The sequence below is a fragment of the Phoxinus phoxinus genome (genome assembly GCF_949152265.1).
Source record: "Phoxinus phoxinus genome assembly, chromosome: 18".
Classification (NCBI taxonomy): Eukaryota; Metazoa; Chordata; class Actinopteri; order Cypriniformes; family Leuciscidae; genus Phoxinus; species Phoxinus phoxinus.
In genome coordinates, this window is record NC_136893.1 from 11,653,688 (window position 1) to 11,667,262 (window position 13,575).

The 13,575-nt window shown below is 37.9% G+C and overlaps 2 protein-coding genes across 5 annotated transcripts; one reads left to right on the forward strand and one right to left on the reverse strand.

Moving 5' to 3' along the window:
- Positions 1–741: 741 nt before the first annotated feature.
- ikzf4 (IKAROS family zinc finger 4) lies at positions 742–11,569 on the forward strand. 4 transcript variants are annotated; one of them, XM_079588292.1, is made up of 8 exons: positions 742–928; positions 2,988–3,042; positions 3,581–3,685; positions 3,766–4,071; positions 4,196–4,363; positions 5,802–5,954; positions 7,041–7,172; positions 7,742–11,568. In XM_079588292.1, the coding sequence occupies exons 2-8, from the start codon at positions 3,000–3,002 to the stop codon at positions 8,536–8,538; spliced, it is 1,704 nt and encodes a 567-aa protein (XP_079444418.1). In that variant the 5' UTR covers positions 742–928; positions 2,988–2,999; the 3' UTR covers positions 8,539–11,568. The 4 variants fall into 4 exon arrangements, with proteins under 4 accessions (XP_079444418.1, XP_079444416.1, XP_079444419.1 ...); XM_079588290.1 differs by having other exon boundaries at positions 810–928; positions 4,181–4,363; positions 7,742–11,569; XM_079588291.1 differs by lacking the exon at positions 742–928 and adding an exon at positions 1,072–1,184 and having other exon boundaries at positions 4,181–4,363; positions 7,742–11,569.
- Positions 11,570–12,161: 592 nt separating this feature from the next.
- Positions 12,162–13,452, reverse strand: rps26 (ribosomal protein S26). The gene is made up of 4 exons (XM_079588303.1): positions 13,384–13,452; positions 12,629–12,806; positions 12,412–12,542; positions 12,162–12,254 (listed from the first exon to the last, which is right to left on the reverse strand). The coding sequence occupies exons 1-4, from the start codon at positions 13,384–13,386 to the stop codon at positions 12,219–12,221; spliced, it is 348 nt and encodes a 115-aa protein (XP_079444429.1). The 5' UTR covers positions 13,387–13,452; the 3' UTR covers positions 12,162–12,218.
- Positions 13,453–13,575: the final 123 nt, after the last annotated feature.

Sequence of the window (13,575 nt, forward strand, 5' to 3'; positions counted from 1 at the left end):
ATTGTCACGTTAAAATGTATTCAAATAAAATGAATGTAGGCTATATGAGAAATTATATAACTAATAGTAGTCTCAGTAAAGTATGACTCTACATCAAAACAGAGTATTTTGCAATGAACATTAACATGGTACTATATGCATGTTACTACAGGCCAGGCTTAAAATGCAACACTCTAATACAGTATGTAAAATGGAGCCTGTCACTTTGCCACTTTGGAGTGGATCTAAATTAGAATATGAATAATGTAGGCCTACTATAATAATAATAACAATCACACTAATTATATTATTAATGGTTTATTTTTTTTTTAAATATATTAATGAAAAATTAATTTTCTATGAATTGGAAAAAAAATGTTTATGTAAAAAAACACACACATTAGGCTATTATTTTTTTACATAAAATTTTTTTTCCAATTCATAGAAAATTAATTTTCTAACACATTTAACAAAATCCCCACAAATAGACATATATTACCTGTTTGACAGAGAAATAATTATGCTAAATTCCTTACAAATATTGCTTAAATAAAAGAAGTTGTATTCATGATAAATCTTAGTAAACACTTAAGTCACGTTTACTGATACTACCATCGAAATAACAACAACATCAACAACACTAATAATAATAATAATGATAATAAAAAAAAATGGGGGGGGGGGTGCGGGGGGGGGGGGGGTATTTGTAGCTTTTTGCATGATTTTGTTTTTCTAACCTGTAGCATGAGGATCGATGCATTCGATAATCCCTCCCAATCATGGATTTGAGAGGCAGTTTTTCGGTTATAGGTTATTCGGGCCTGTATCCCGGCATGGGCCCGGAAGTTGTTTGGGGTTTCAGGTAAAAGATCCCGGAGATGCTGCCTTCGCTAGAGAAAACAAACGGCGCTTCTGCTGTATAAATATTGCAATCACAGTCGATCGTCAGGTAAGAAAAAACACTCACCGTGCAAAATCAATGGCAGTTATTCAAGGAAAGTGACATTAGGCCAGGTAACTATGCTCGGATTGGGAGGGTTTACACGGCTAGACTCATCTGTCGAGTGCTGGGTGCCATAGCAACGCCAGCGGGCTCTCAGGAAACAGAATTCCGCTTTAGTTTGGCACGTCTAAAGATCGACTGTATTTCACGACCGGAGGCTGCCGATCGGATTGCGTTGTCAGCAACACTTGTTCTTTCGTTTGTGAGTTAGTTTAGCGACGTCTTTGCCTTAATGTGAGCTGTCACGTCTCGTTAGCTGGTTAGCAGCGGTGGCTAGCTAGTGTTGCTCCAGACAGACAGGATTGACATGGTTCTGCGTGCTGTCAGTCCTCTACAGCACGATGGTGTATGTAAAGTTACTAAACATACGAGAGCTCGTGTTCTCGTCGTCAGGCGTTGTTTTCTGCTGTGGCTGCAGACAGACAGGGCTGTTTCGATTATTGCGTTAATTAGACTCATTGACAGCTCTGTGAATTCATGAGATCTGCCTGTTGCAGCTGTGAATGGTTTCTGTCTCATACGACACAATGAGGTCTTACATTTCTGAAGGCCTGTTTGTTATTAGATCATGTAGTAGTATGTATACCATAAGTCCGATATAAAATAATAACACGACTCTGTAAGAGTCCATATTTATTATTTATACGAGTCCATATTTATTCATGGTTTGAAAGAACTGAAAAGAAAGCAGTTTGTCATCTCATTGGATAATTGCATCATTCTGCACCTGCTCTATATGACATCGGTTATATGATATTTTTGATCTGTGATCAATTTTGAGCCATATTATTAACCATGAAAAATGTATTAATTATAAAATTATGATACCATAGGTCTGAAGTCATTAAAAATTGAGTTTTTAATCTGGTTCCAAAGTGTATTATAAATAATGCATTAACAAAATATTTTCAATTTAAATATTCGTCGATTAACACAGTCTGTGTAAAAAGAAATGTTGAAGACTTAGTGTTGGTAAACGTGTCACTTTTCCTGTTTAGTTCAAACACCTTGTGCATCATTTTGCTGTTAGTAAATGTATGATGTAGCCTATGTTTATCTCTAATTTTAGTTTGTGTATTTTATAATTCTCTGTTGTGAATGGAGCAGTTAAAATGAGTCAACTTTTCAAATTCATTAAACAAATTAATTTATTCCCATTTACGTTATGTTGTTTAGGAAAGTGCAACAGTGGTTTTTGTTGTCATTTGGGGTTTTATGAAGAAGAAAAAAATTACATACAAGGGCCATTGTACCACAAGTGATCTTTAGCCCTACTATTTCCTATCATCTAGAACTGTATGTGTGAGCCGAGGGCGTAAACCTTAAACAATATCAAAGATTTTGGGGATAAATCTGATTTATAGATGTCCAGAAAACATGCTGAAAGGATGAAACTGGTTCTTCATATGCAAGTCCAATGTAACCACAGATGAGTCAAATAGTTATTTGTATAAAAATAAATTATTTAATTTTGATATGTGTTGCATTTAAAGCCTATTTCCAATACCAAAGCGATAATATGTGGAAATTTCTGAGTAATAGCAAATCATAACTACCCCTGCATTTGGCTTTGTATCATCATTGCTTTAGATGTCAGCCTGTGTTCTGATAGGTCACAAGATAAAGGGAGGGCAGTTTCTTGCACACTGCGCTCTTTATTTAAGACCAGAATTCTATAGAATGGACACTCAATTCAGCTGTTGAGTTAGAAATGAGATCTTGACCAGTGTGTCTATCAATTATTCAGCTACTTAAACCGTGCAACTACACAGGAAAGGGAGAAATAACAAACTGCAAGTGAACTAGCAAGTTTCTTTTTTCAGCTGAAATCAGATGAGCCAAATATATATATGTGATTTAATGTTTTTTGATTGCACTTTATTATTGTAAAATGTACCAATGCATATCTTTAAAAACTTGCTTTCCTATTTATTGGCAATGATGAAATTGTAAGTTGGTTTTATGCTTTGTAAAACAAATATTTCTGTATGATTTCTTGGTACAGGCAGCTGCTGTGATGATGAATGCTGACGATTGCAATGGCCGTTCGTACATGTCAGGTCAGGTATTTTTTTAAGTTCTTATTCTTTTGTTATTTTCATAGATAAGCATGTAGCTAAATATAGTGGGTTCCAAATGTCAATGACCACACTGAGATCTAGGACATGTATTATATATAACCACTGCTGTGATCCTCATGAAAGAATCCAGTACATCTTAAACATATTTATTGAACTGTGCTGGTTTAAATTCTCTTAGGAAATTATGTTACTCAACAAATTCTTTTGAAGAAATTTCTGACAGGGTGAACTCCAGAGTTTTTATCCAAAGCAAACTTATTTAGGTTATTTTTTCTTTTTCTTTTTTTTTCTTCTATGTTTTTTATTATTATAATATTTTAAACGCATTGAATAAAAAAAAATAAAAAAAAACACAGTGAATAAAAATCTTGAGACTTTCTAAAAAAACAAAATTCCAATGAAACTTTTCACTTAAACCGTTCTGCCGATAATATAATTTCTAGCGGAAATTTGGCATGAAATAAGAAAAAATACAAAGGTGTATTTTAAGCCCCATTGCACTTGTACATGTTTTCAGGTAGTGGAGATTCTTCAACAGAGCGGGAGTTTTTTGCAGGGCTGAGAGGTCCCACCGTGAGCACACCAAACAGTCAACAGTCCTCACCCAGCCGCTCACTCAGTGGTATGCAGTGTATGTCCATTAAAATTTAGGTAAAAGCATCTGCCAAGTGAATAAATGTTTAACTTCATCTCTATGCCCAGCTAACTCCATCAAGGTGGAGCTCTACAGTGACGACGAGGCAGGTGGTGCTCCACTGGCGGAAAGGAGAGTCGGGGAGAGGAATGAAGGATGGAAAGATGAGAAGGGCGAGTTGGCTGAAGATGGTGGAGTGGAGATGGTCGGAGGTACACGAGGACAGGCTGGGAGCGGCTGTGGAGAGATGGCCAGCTCTGAGCCCGCATCCCCTGGTCCCATTCGGCTGCCCAATGGGAAACTTAAATGTGATATATGTGGGATGATCTGCATTGGACCCAATGTTCTAATGGTGCACAAACGCAGCCATACAGGTAAGTGCTTCTTCACTGACCCTTGACAAAAAAAGACCAAATATATTTAAAAAATGTCAGTTTGAAGATATGTGCTGCTGTTTTTTTGCGCCGGTGGGAAAACTGGTAGTCTTGGTCTCGGTAGGTGAGCGGCCATTCCAATGTAACCAGTGTGGGGCCTCCTTCACTCAGAAGGGCAACTTGCTGCGTCATATCAAGCTCCACTCTGGCGAAAAGCCCTTCAAATGTCCCTTTTGTAACTACGCCTGTCGCCGCCGTGACGCCCTGACAGGACACCTCCGCACCCACTCCGGTGAGCCTTTGTGGTTTCAGAGAGGCCATTTGCGAGAAATAAAGAGAAGCAAGGAGAGAGAACTTTGTGGCTGGAAAATAAATGGATGGAAAAGTGTGTGGGATGGAAAAAGCCATTTTGATTTGCCACAGAGCATAAATGAATAGTCAAGGTCATGTAACCTACATCTCTTTTAATGTAAGTGGTGATTATTTTTGCTGCCTAGAACTTCCTTTTAAACCTGTTGCTCTACTAGAGCTTGTGCAAGCAGACTAAGAAGTGTGAATAAGACATCATTGATCGGTTATATAATCACGTTTTTTAGTCAAACGAAATGCAGCGGTCTAGTATGACATTTAGAGTATTATGAAAACAGGAAATCCTGCTTGTGTTTTTGAATGATGAAGAGCATTCACCTGTAGTGCCTAAGGTCCTTTGAATGAGAATGCAGATATTCAGAGAAATGACTTGATAGAATAATGAATTTCTCTGAAATGACGCACATCTCTAAAGCTAAATGGACAGATGTGGTCTGTAGTTTTTTCCTCTTCAGTTAACGTCATAGATGAGCAGCGTCATTTCGTTTTTGGGGAAATTGTGACAAGGGAAATTCTGTGGTCTGATGAATCCAGTACCAGTAATTAGAGTATTCTAATGTAATTAATTATATTGGAAATATTATTATATTATATATCATAATATATTATTATTTATTATCTATTATACATAATATACACTGCCCGGCCAAAAAAGTGTGTTGTTTAGATTTAAATAGGCAAATACTTAAGGGTCTATGAATGGATCATTATTGCAGTGATTTTTATGTTACTAGCGTGTTATATGTTTGTCAACAGTTCTTTTGACCCTAATTGATGGAGTAGCTTTTCATTTCTTAAACAACCATGTATGGCCATACACATCATGGCCATATTCCAAGATGACAAAGTGACTAGATGCATCAGGCTCAAATTGTGAAAGAATGGTTGGGAGGGAGCATGAAAAATCATTTTCACACATGAATTGGCACCTCTGAGTCCAGACCTTAAATTCATTGAAAGTCTTTGGGATGTGCTGGAGTAGACTACAGAGTGCTGGACACTCTTGCTTTGTCAATACAAGATCTTCTTGACCAAAAATAGATGCACCTCTTGATGAAAATAAATGTTGTGGTGTTATTTCCATCAATTAGGGTTAAAAGAACTGTTGCCAAACATATAACATGCTAGATGATCACGGCAATAATGATCCAGTTATTGACTCTTAAGCATTTCCCTATTTAAATCCAAACTCACATTTAAATCCTTTTTTTTTTTTTTTGGCCAGGCAGTGTATTATTTAATAACTTTACAGGGTAACACCTTAAATTAACCACAGCGTCAATACTGTGTTAGTGATGTTTGTTTACATAACACATAAGCTGTGTGAAATGCATTCATATTCTCCCTCCACGTTATTTCAGTGTCCTCCCCTACAGTAGGGAAGCCCTACAAGTGCAGTTACTGTGGCCGCAGCTACAAGCAGCAGAGCACCCTGGAGGAGCACCGTGAGCGCTGCCACAGCTACCTACAGAGTCTGGACCACCAGCCTGCTCATAACACCCAGCCTGCGCACGGTAATGCCATATTTACTGACACAAATGCTTGGGAGGTCAACACTAGCAGTACTTTGGATATCATGTTGACACTAAAATGGATGATTTGGGTCTTTCTGCAGTACTTACTTAATTTGTCCAAGTGCTGCCTTGCAGGCGGCTGCTTTTGAAAGCTCACCAGTGTTGTTATGTGCATGCTCTGTGAAGATCACAGCTGGGGATGTAGCTGCACACTTGAATGGTCCAAAGCACTTCTTGATTAAATGACATGCCTTAGAGAGGTATTATTGTAAACACTGAAAATCTAAACAGGTGGTTATGTGTAAAAATGTTACTGTGCTCTGTAGGTCTTGCAGTATGACTATGAGCTCAAATGTAACCTAATATAACTGCTGCAGTCTCTTATGTTGTTAATATGCAAAATTTTATTCTTAATTTAAATAACCTGCTGCTCAGTCAAACTTTAGGAATTAATAAGAATGAATCAATAATAATGTACATAACTAATAATCATATATTTAAAACTGTAAAAATAATAATTTTAGTCATTTATTTACTATGTGTAAATACTTAGTATATACTTGTGATTATTTTTATTTTTATTACTCTTATTAATAAAAGTGTTCACTGCCGTTCAAAAGTCTGGCAAAAAAAATGTTTACTCAGAAAAGAAATGATTAATTTATCAAAAGTGACAGTATTTTTTTTATATATATATATTGTTACACAATTTCAAATAAATTCTGCTCTTTTGAACTTTTTATTTATCAAAAAATGCTCAAGTAAAGAAATGTTACTTGAGCAACAAATCAGCATATTATTCATGTGACACTGAATATTGAATTAATGACTTCTGAAAATTCAGCTTTGCCATCACAGGATTAAACCGTAAATTTGAACAGTTATTTTAAATTGTAATAGTATTTCACAATACTGATTTTACTTTATTCATTTTTACCAAATAAATGCAGCCTTGGTGAGAGATTCCTTTCAAAAACTGACCACAAAACTTTCAATACCATATTAAAAGCTGTGGTATCAAAATTGGTGTGATATACTCAAACACATTCTATTATAATCATGCTTCTGCGTGTGGATTGTCTTCAGGTGAAGAGTCCCATAATGTGGAGATGATGTCTGAACCACTGATCCAGTCCTCCTCAGAAAAGATGACCTTCATTGATCGGCTGGCCAATAGCATCACCAAGAGGAAGAGATCTACACCGCAGAAGTTTCTGGGTAGGCCCATTTCTTTGAATACCTATGCAGAACAGTGATACCTGAGTTGTGAGCTTGTGAACTGTACGCAGCGAGAAAGACTGGAGATTTTTTTAAAGTGATAAACATGCAAATTTGTAAGGTTTTTAAAAATTTAATCAGTCTGTTTAATGATTGGTTGTCAATATGACAACGCGTTGTTCAAGATATATATATAACCTATTGTTCAAAGGTTTGGGGTCTGTACGGTTTTTTTTTACAAATGTTTTTGAAAAAAGGCTCTTTTGGTCATAAGGGAATATTATTACAATTTAAAATAAATGTTTTCAATTTTAAAATAGTTAAATAGGCGAACAAACCTTTAAACGGTGGTGTATATATTTGTATTACTTTTTAAAATATTATATTTTAAATTATTTATTTATCAAAAAAAAATCTCAATTTGCTAAGTTTTTTTTTTTTGTGCTATAAATTAGATTTAGAAATAGTATAGTAATAATATTATTGGTTATTGCGTAGATGCAAAAACAGAATAATTTCAGTGCAATCTAGTGATTTTACTAAAGATCAATGATTATGATGCTTTCTAGGTGAAAAGCACATGCGACTGAATATATCCGAAGCACCTTATGAACTCGACCCCAATCCTGATAAAGAAGGGGACATGTTGCTGTCGCACCCCGAGGGTGACCCCGCTGCTTTAGCAGGCATGGGAGGGCGTTTCCTGCGGGGGCCGAGAGGAGGCAGCAACGATGTGGATCCTTCCCGGTCGCTGCGGATGCCCCCCCACTCCACCTGCATCTCAGAGTTCACCCCAGTCATCAGCTCTGTCTATCCTCATATAACCTCTCTAGGGCAGCGTCTAAACTGTGCAGGGGGCATCTCCATGGGCCTGGCCGGGAGAGAGGCCGGCGAGGGTCACGAAGATGCACCTTCCACCCGCAGCCACGCCGCCTCGCCGAGCAACGGTTACCAAGATTCGACAGACACTGAGAGCATGGCGGAGGAGCAGTGCGTCATCACCTCGGTGCCACCGGGAAACTTGAACCACCGCGGGCGCGAGCGGCACAGTCCTAGTCACGCCAAAGAAACGGACATGGAGGGGGACAGGGAGAAAGGGACCCCTGGGGGTTTACCGACCAAGGCGAGCCCGCGCTCGCCGCTGACGAGGGAAGCCATGCAGGTGGTGGACGGGGAAGGGCGGCCGGTGCGCTCCTTCCGCTGCGAGCACTGTCGCATTTTCTTCCTGGACCATGTCATGTTTACCATCCACATGGGCTGCCACGGCTTCCGCCAGCCCTTCGAGTGCAACATCTGCGGCCACCGCAGCCAGGACCGCTACGAGTTCTCCTCGCACATTGTCCGCGGGGAGCACCAGGTGGGCTGAGGTGGGCGGAGGTCAAGACTGGGGGGAGATGTACAGAGCGTTGTATGCTGCTTTGAGATGGCGTCATGGCGTCTAGTTCGGTCTGCACCAGATTGGGGCACATTAGCACATGCTTTTTAATTAGCGGACATCAGATTTTCCGTCGAAGGCTAATCGCTTAGGTACGAGCATAAAACGTGCAATTGCATCCCGCGTTAGAGGATGACAAGTCATATCCTCCGATTGCACTCCCACACCAAGTCATTCATCGCAAGAAGCAGCTGTTTTGCTTTAGAAGTGCCTTACTTCGGTGGGGTTTATTTTTTATCAGTTGGGAAGAGAAATTCGAGATGTGAGATTAGGTCTATACCCATCTGTTTGGTGGCGTTTACATAGAGTCTGCCTCTTGAAGAGAGAAAGACATTGAATTGCTTAGACGTCCAAAGTCTGGACTGTTTTATCCAGAGTGGTTTTCCAAAGTTTCTGAGCCTGTTAAACAAGAAATCTATGCCTAAGAGTATTCACACTAACTTTGTGCTCTTTTAGGATACCTCGGTGGGACTGTTGAAATTAGGCGACTCAGGGAGGACACTGCTGACAGAGAGGGAATGGAGAGCAAGCAGCGTGAATTGCAAAATTGAGGCTGGAGTATTGGTATGTTAGCCATATAAGGAGCACAGACACATATTGCCTTAATCGTTGCTTTATATGAACCCTGTACGAGTTAGTTTTAGAATTGCACATGGTTTTTAATGCTGGACCATTCCGTTGGTACATTGCAGCCTGAATTCGGGTAACTTCGAAACAAAGATGATACGTCACTCTTGGGTCAAATAGAATCGGGGTTAGACTAAGGCTCGGATAATTTTATTGCTTTCTAAAATGTATGTTAATGTTTTATTTAAGAAAGGAAAGGAAATGAACTTGAAACATTTGCCTTAGTTTTTGAGTCCACAACCTCTGTCCAGAAAAAAAAAAAAGTTGGTTTCCTTGTGCCTCAGATCTTGATTGTCGTTTCAACTTTATCTCAACCTCACTTTAGTGGCGATAAAGATTTTGCCTATCAAATCTATTGAGGTTTTTTAAAATAGTTTTTGTAGTACGAAGTCCCCGCCATCCATCCTCTGCCATGCTGCGAACACAGTGAGCCACATTATGTTTTTTAGATGCGGAAAAGAAGCCTTAATATTCTGGTGCAGACCAAACACAGACCTATGTTGCATTCCGTGAATCTGATGACGAGTGAAGGGGATGGGTTGTTACCTCAAAAGGAGGATTGCACTTTTTCTAATTCTGCTTAAATGTGAGTGTTTTTGCTGGGGCTGTTGGGAGGGTTTCGGACAGGCGGGGCGGCACCGGGCGGGACGGGGATTTTATTCAAAGGCTTTAGGGGAGCAGACACAGTAATGACTGGTAACTGAGCTTTGAAACATATTCTTTTGTTTTCTGAAATTGCTCTATTGCACTGATTTCTGATAAAAAATGCTATTTAGAGAAAACAAGAAACAATTTGATACGAGAACAAGTTGGTTATAAAGACCAGATGAACAGTGTGGTGTTTTTAAAAACAATTCTATAAAGGCTATTTTCCTAATCATAAAAGGGGTCACGGTCATTTAAGGATTCAGAACTGAACATTTTCTCCTTGTGTTGTAAAATTTGGTGCTTGGATGTTTGTGTGACTTCTGCCCTTGATATTGGACTTGTATCCTGTACGCTTGTCCTGTGTGGTCATGTCCCATATGAGTTCATGCATACGGTACTCTCGATCCCCACTGAGTACAAACTGCTGCTTGAATTTGAAGGAAAGGACTGAAATATTGTTGTAGAGTTACGTACCGTCCTGCCAAGATATATTGTGGCCTGTTTTATCAGCGGATCTTACTTGCACAAACTGAAACGAAACTAAAGCACCAATGAGAGAATTTTGGAGAATCTCAAAGAGTTGTTTTGTTTGATTGCTTGTACATCTTTATGTGACGTGGGCTGTGGTTAAGGGTACTTGGATGTTGTAGCATGTGTGTATCACTTGACCTTGGAGGTGGTCAGCTGTTTCCAAAACTTGCTTATGTGTAATCCACTGACCCTACATCTTTTCAGTTACTTTTACAACATTTGTAGGCCTCTTAATACATATGCTTGGATTCACTCCAGTGCAAGCCTACGGAGTACAGTATGAATGGATCGAAGAAGTGAAATCCAGTATTTACAAAGGTTAGTCAGTGACTTTGCACCCTTCATAGACTTTTTTTTTTCTTCTGCTGACATAAATTTATTTACTTGAAATTATGGCAAAAACCATATATGACACTTAATGCACTTATCGGTCAAAAAGAAATTATGTAATGAATTCTACCGTGTGTGTGAATGAGAGAGTTTGCATGTGTACTCGTTTGTTTGCTGGGGTTCTGCAACTGTTCTGCTTGTGAAATACTAGCTGCAATTTTCCCTATTTCCTCTAAACCAAACCAGGCTCTTTTCTGCACCATTTCATATTTCTTATCCCCAAGGTGTGATGAACTCAATATTTTTAAATGAACTGTGAAGCTACCATAGTGAGCAGCAACTGAGAAAGAGAGACCTAGCATTTTGGGGAGGCAGGGATCAAACTCTCTGTCATTCTTGGGCTTTATCCCTGGGTTCAATGTTTTTAAATATTTTGTGAGAAAAAAATGTATATGACAAAGAAAAACTCTTTACCTCAAATTTGTTAAAATATAAAAAACTGCCTCATGTTCTATAAAAAGGTGTGTTGGTTCCAAGAGGTATTGTTTATTTGATCTTGTTTTTAAAGAGTGTAACCCAACTTTAAGTTGAAGTAATTTTTCATGTCCAATAAAGTAATATTTGTTGTAACTTCTGTCTGCTTACAACTCTAAACACTTGTTCTCTAGTTTCCCTAATTCATGTTCAGTCTTGATCAAGTCAACAAATAATCAGTCTATGAATTGTTTCTCTACCGGTTCAATATGTGGTCAAGGTGGAAAACTGCATTTATTTTTTTATTTTTGTTGTGCACTTAAATAGTCATGCAGTGTGACGGATGAATTTGATAAAGAACAATTATTATGTGATCTCTAAATTAATTTAAGGACAAAATGAAATAACCATTTTAGAGTTTTTATTTACCTTTTTTATATTTATTTTTCTCTCTTTTTAATATTCAGTTTTTACTTGGTATTTATATTTCTGTAGTTTTAGTAAATGTAATGGTCAACTGTTTAGATTCTTTTTAGATTTTATTTCTATTGTAAAAAATATTGTATGACTGTTTTCATTGAGCAATGTTTTTTACTGGCATTTATTCACCTTTATCAAAAACCCAAATTTGATAGTTCACAGAGCATTCATTAAAGTTAACAGATACATTTTATTTTTAAATGATTAGTAAATGTTAAAATGGCCATTTAGATTAGTTAACTATTTCTACAGGATTTATTAATGAACAAGTGTTTTCCTATTGAAAATGGGTTTCAGCAAACGTGTTTTACACCACTTTTGCCTTAAATGTAAAAACTTAAATTTAAGGTCCATTTAAAATGACTAACATCAAGCAGCTTTATTTCCCCCCCAAAAAAACTCAAGAAAAACCTTGTACACAGAGGACAGCAACATTTTCCATTTTTGATTAAACAAGGAAAACATTTTAGGTTTAGTCATCTTTATTTCTTCACAGAAACATGCATGCAAATATCTCCAGATCACATTGGTTTTGGAGGGGGACGTGGGGGACCACCCTGAAAGAAAGAAAAGTCAGAAAACTTAATATTGTATTGATCACTATTATTATTGACAAAATAGTCTAAGGCTAAGCAGCAAATTTGTATGCATGTAATAGCTATTATGCACAATAAGTATGCCCTAATTTAAAATGGATATGGATGCATCACTTACAGCGGGCCTGAAGCGTGGAGGAGGGGTACGGTCCTTCCTGGCCTCGCGAGAGCGGTTCCTCACCACTTTGCTGTGGATGGCACAGCTGACACAGTAGTGCAGCTTCACATACAGTTTGGGCAAAACGTAGGCTGTAGAAGGACAAAAAAACAAGTTTGATAAATGTTTTAACAAGCCTGTTTGTTCCCCTCCATAAGATGCCTTTTTTCTTACTCACAGTCAAACACACTGGCTTCAGAGATGTCCCTTACAGCCGCAGCCTCCACAATATTTCTGATGACAAACTTCTTGATGGCTTTGTCCTTGGGTACACACCGGGCACAGTTTGTGCAGCGGATGGGCTGGACATGCCCACGTCCCTTCTTAGCACGTCCGTTATTCCTCCTCTTCTTAGTCTAGGAGATAGAGAAAAAAAGTTAGCACTGGTTTGCAAATGACAACATTGAAATCATAATCTATTAAAGCACATTCACAAAATATTGTTTTATTAGTTCAAAATTTATTTGTAATTGGTGGCTTTGCACTTGATTCTTTATACAATTCTGATGTGTTTTGTAATGTGTAACGTTATTTGATTTTTATAACGTCTGTCCACCTATAGTGCAAACAGGCACAGTATATTAAATAGACTTTGCAGTAATTTGTGGAGAATAGGTAACCAATCCATATTAAGATACCAAGAAATAATAATACGGAATTTCTTAAAATACACAGCTATTAACGGGGATAAAAGCTTAACTCATCGGTTTAAGACAAGATAAAAGACTGTAACGTTAATGCGTGTACATGCGTGATACTGCAGGCGTAGTATCGTTAACGAATTCATATGATCAAGAAACTGAAAAACTGAGTGGTATTGGGTTGTATACGGAGAGATATTACTTAGAAATGTGAAACGAACGAGAAAACGCACTTGTCGCAATAATAACACGATAAAAGACTGTGATGTGTCTGAACGATTGGTAAACTCACCATCTTGATTTAGAGAAGCATGAGAGAGGACCGGAAATACTTTTACGTCATTTATATAGTGCGCGCAGCAGCCGGACGCCTTTGGGTAATATAATAAAAGTCATTATTAATTTAAACATTATTTTCTTTATTATTATCTTAAACTTAAGTTTTAAAAATGTAGTTTTACCATGTGTTTTCAGAAGTGTTAAG

What these genes read in the sequence shown, in the direction of transcription:
- ikzf4 (XM_079588290.1), top strand. Translation starts at nt 3,000, where the DNA reads ATGATGAATGCTGACGATTGCAATGGCCGTTCGTACATGTCAG. An exon ending in GCACAAACGCAGCCATACAG is followed by an intron (nt 4,072 to 4,180) that starts GTAAGTGCTTCT and finishes GAAAACTGGTAG; the next exon opens with TCTTGGTCTCGGTAGGTGAG. An exon ending in ACACCTCCGCACCCACTCCG is followed by an intron (nt 4,364 to 5,801) that starts GTGAGCCTTTGT and finishes ACGTTATTTCAG; the next exon opens with TGTCCTCCCCTACAGTAGGG.
- rps26 (XM_079588303.1), bottom strand. An exon ending in TGAAGCCAGTGTGTTTGACT is followed by an intron (nt 12,543 to 12,628) that starts GTGAGTAAGAAA and finishes GTCCTTCTACAG; the next exon opens with CCTACGTTTTGCCCAAACTG. An exon ending in CTCCACGCTTCAGGCCCGCT is followed by an intron (nt 12,255 to 12,411) that starts GTAAGTGATGCA and finishes TCTTTCTTTCAG; the next exon opens with GGTGGTCCCCCACGTCCCCC.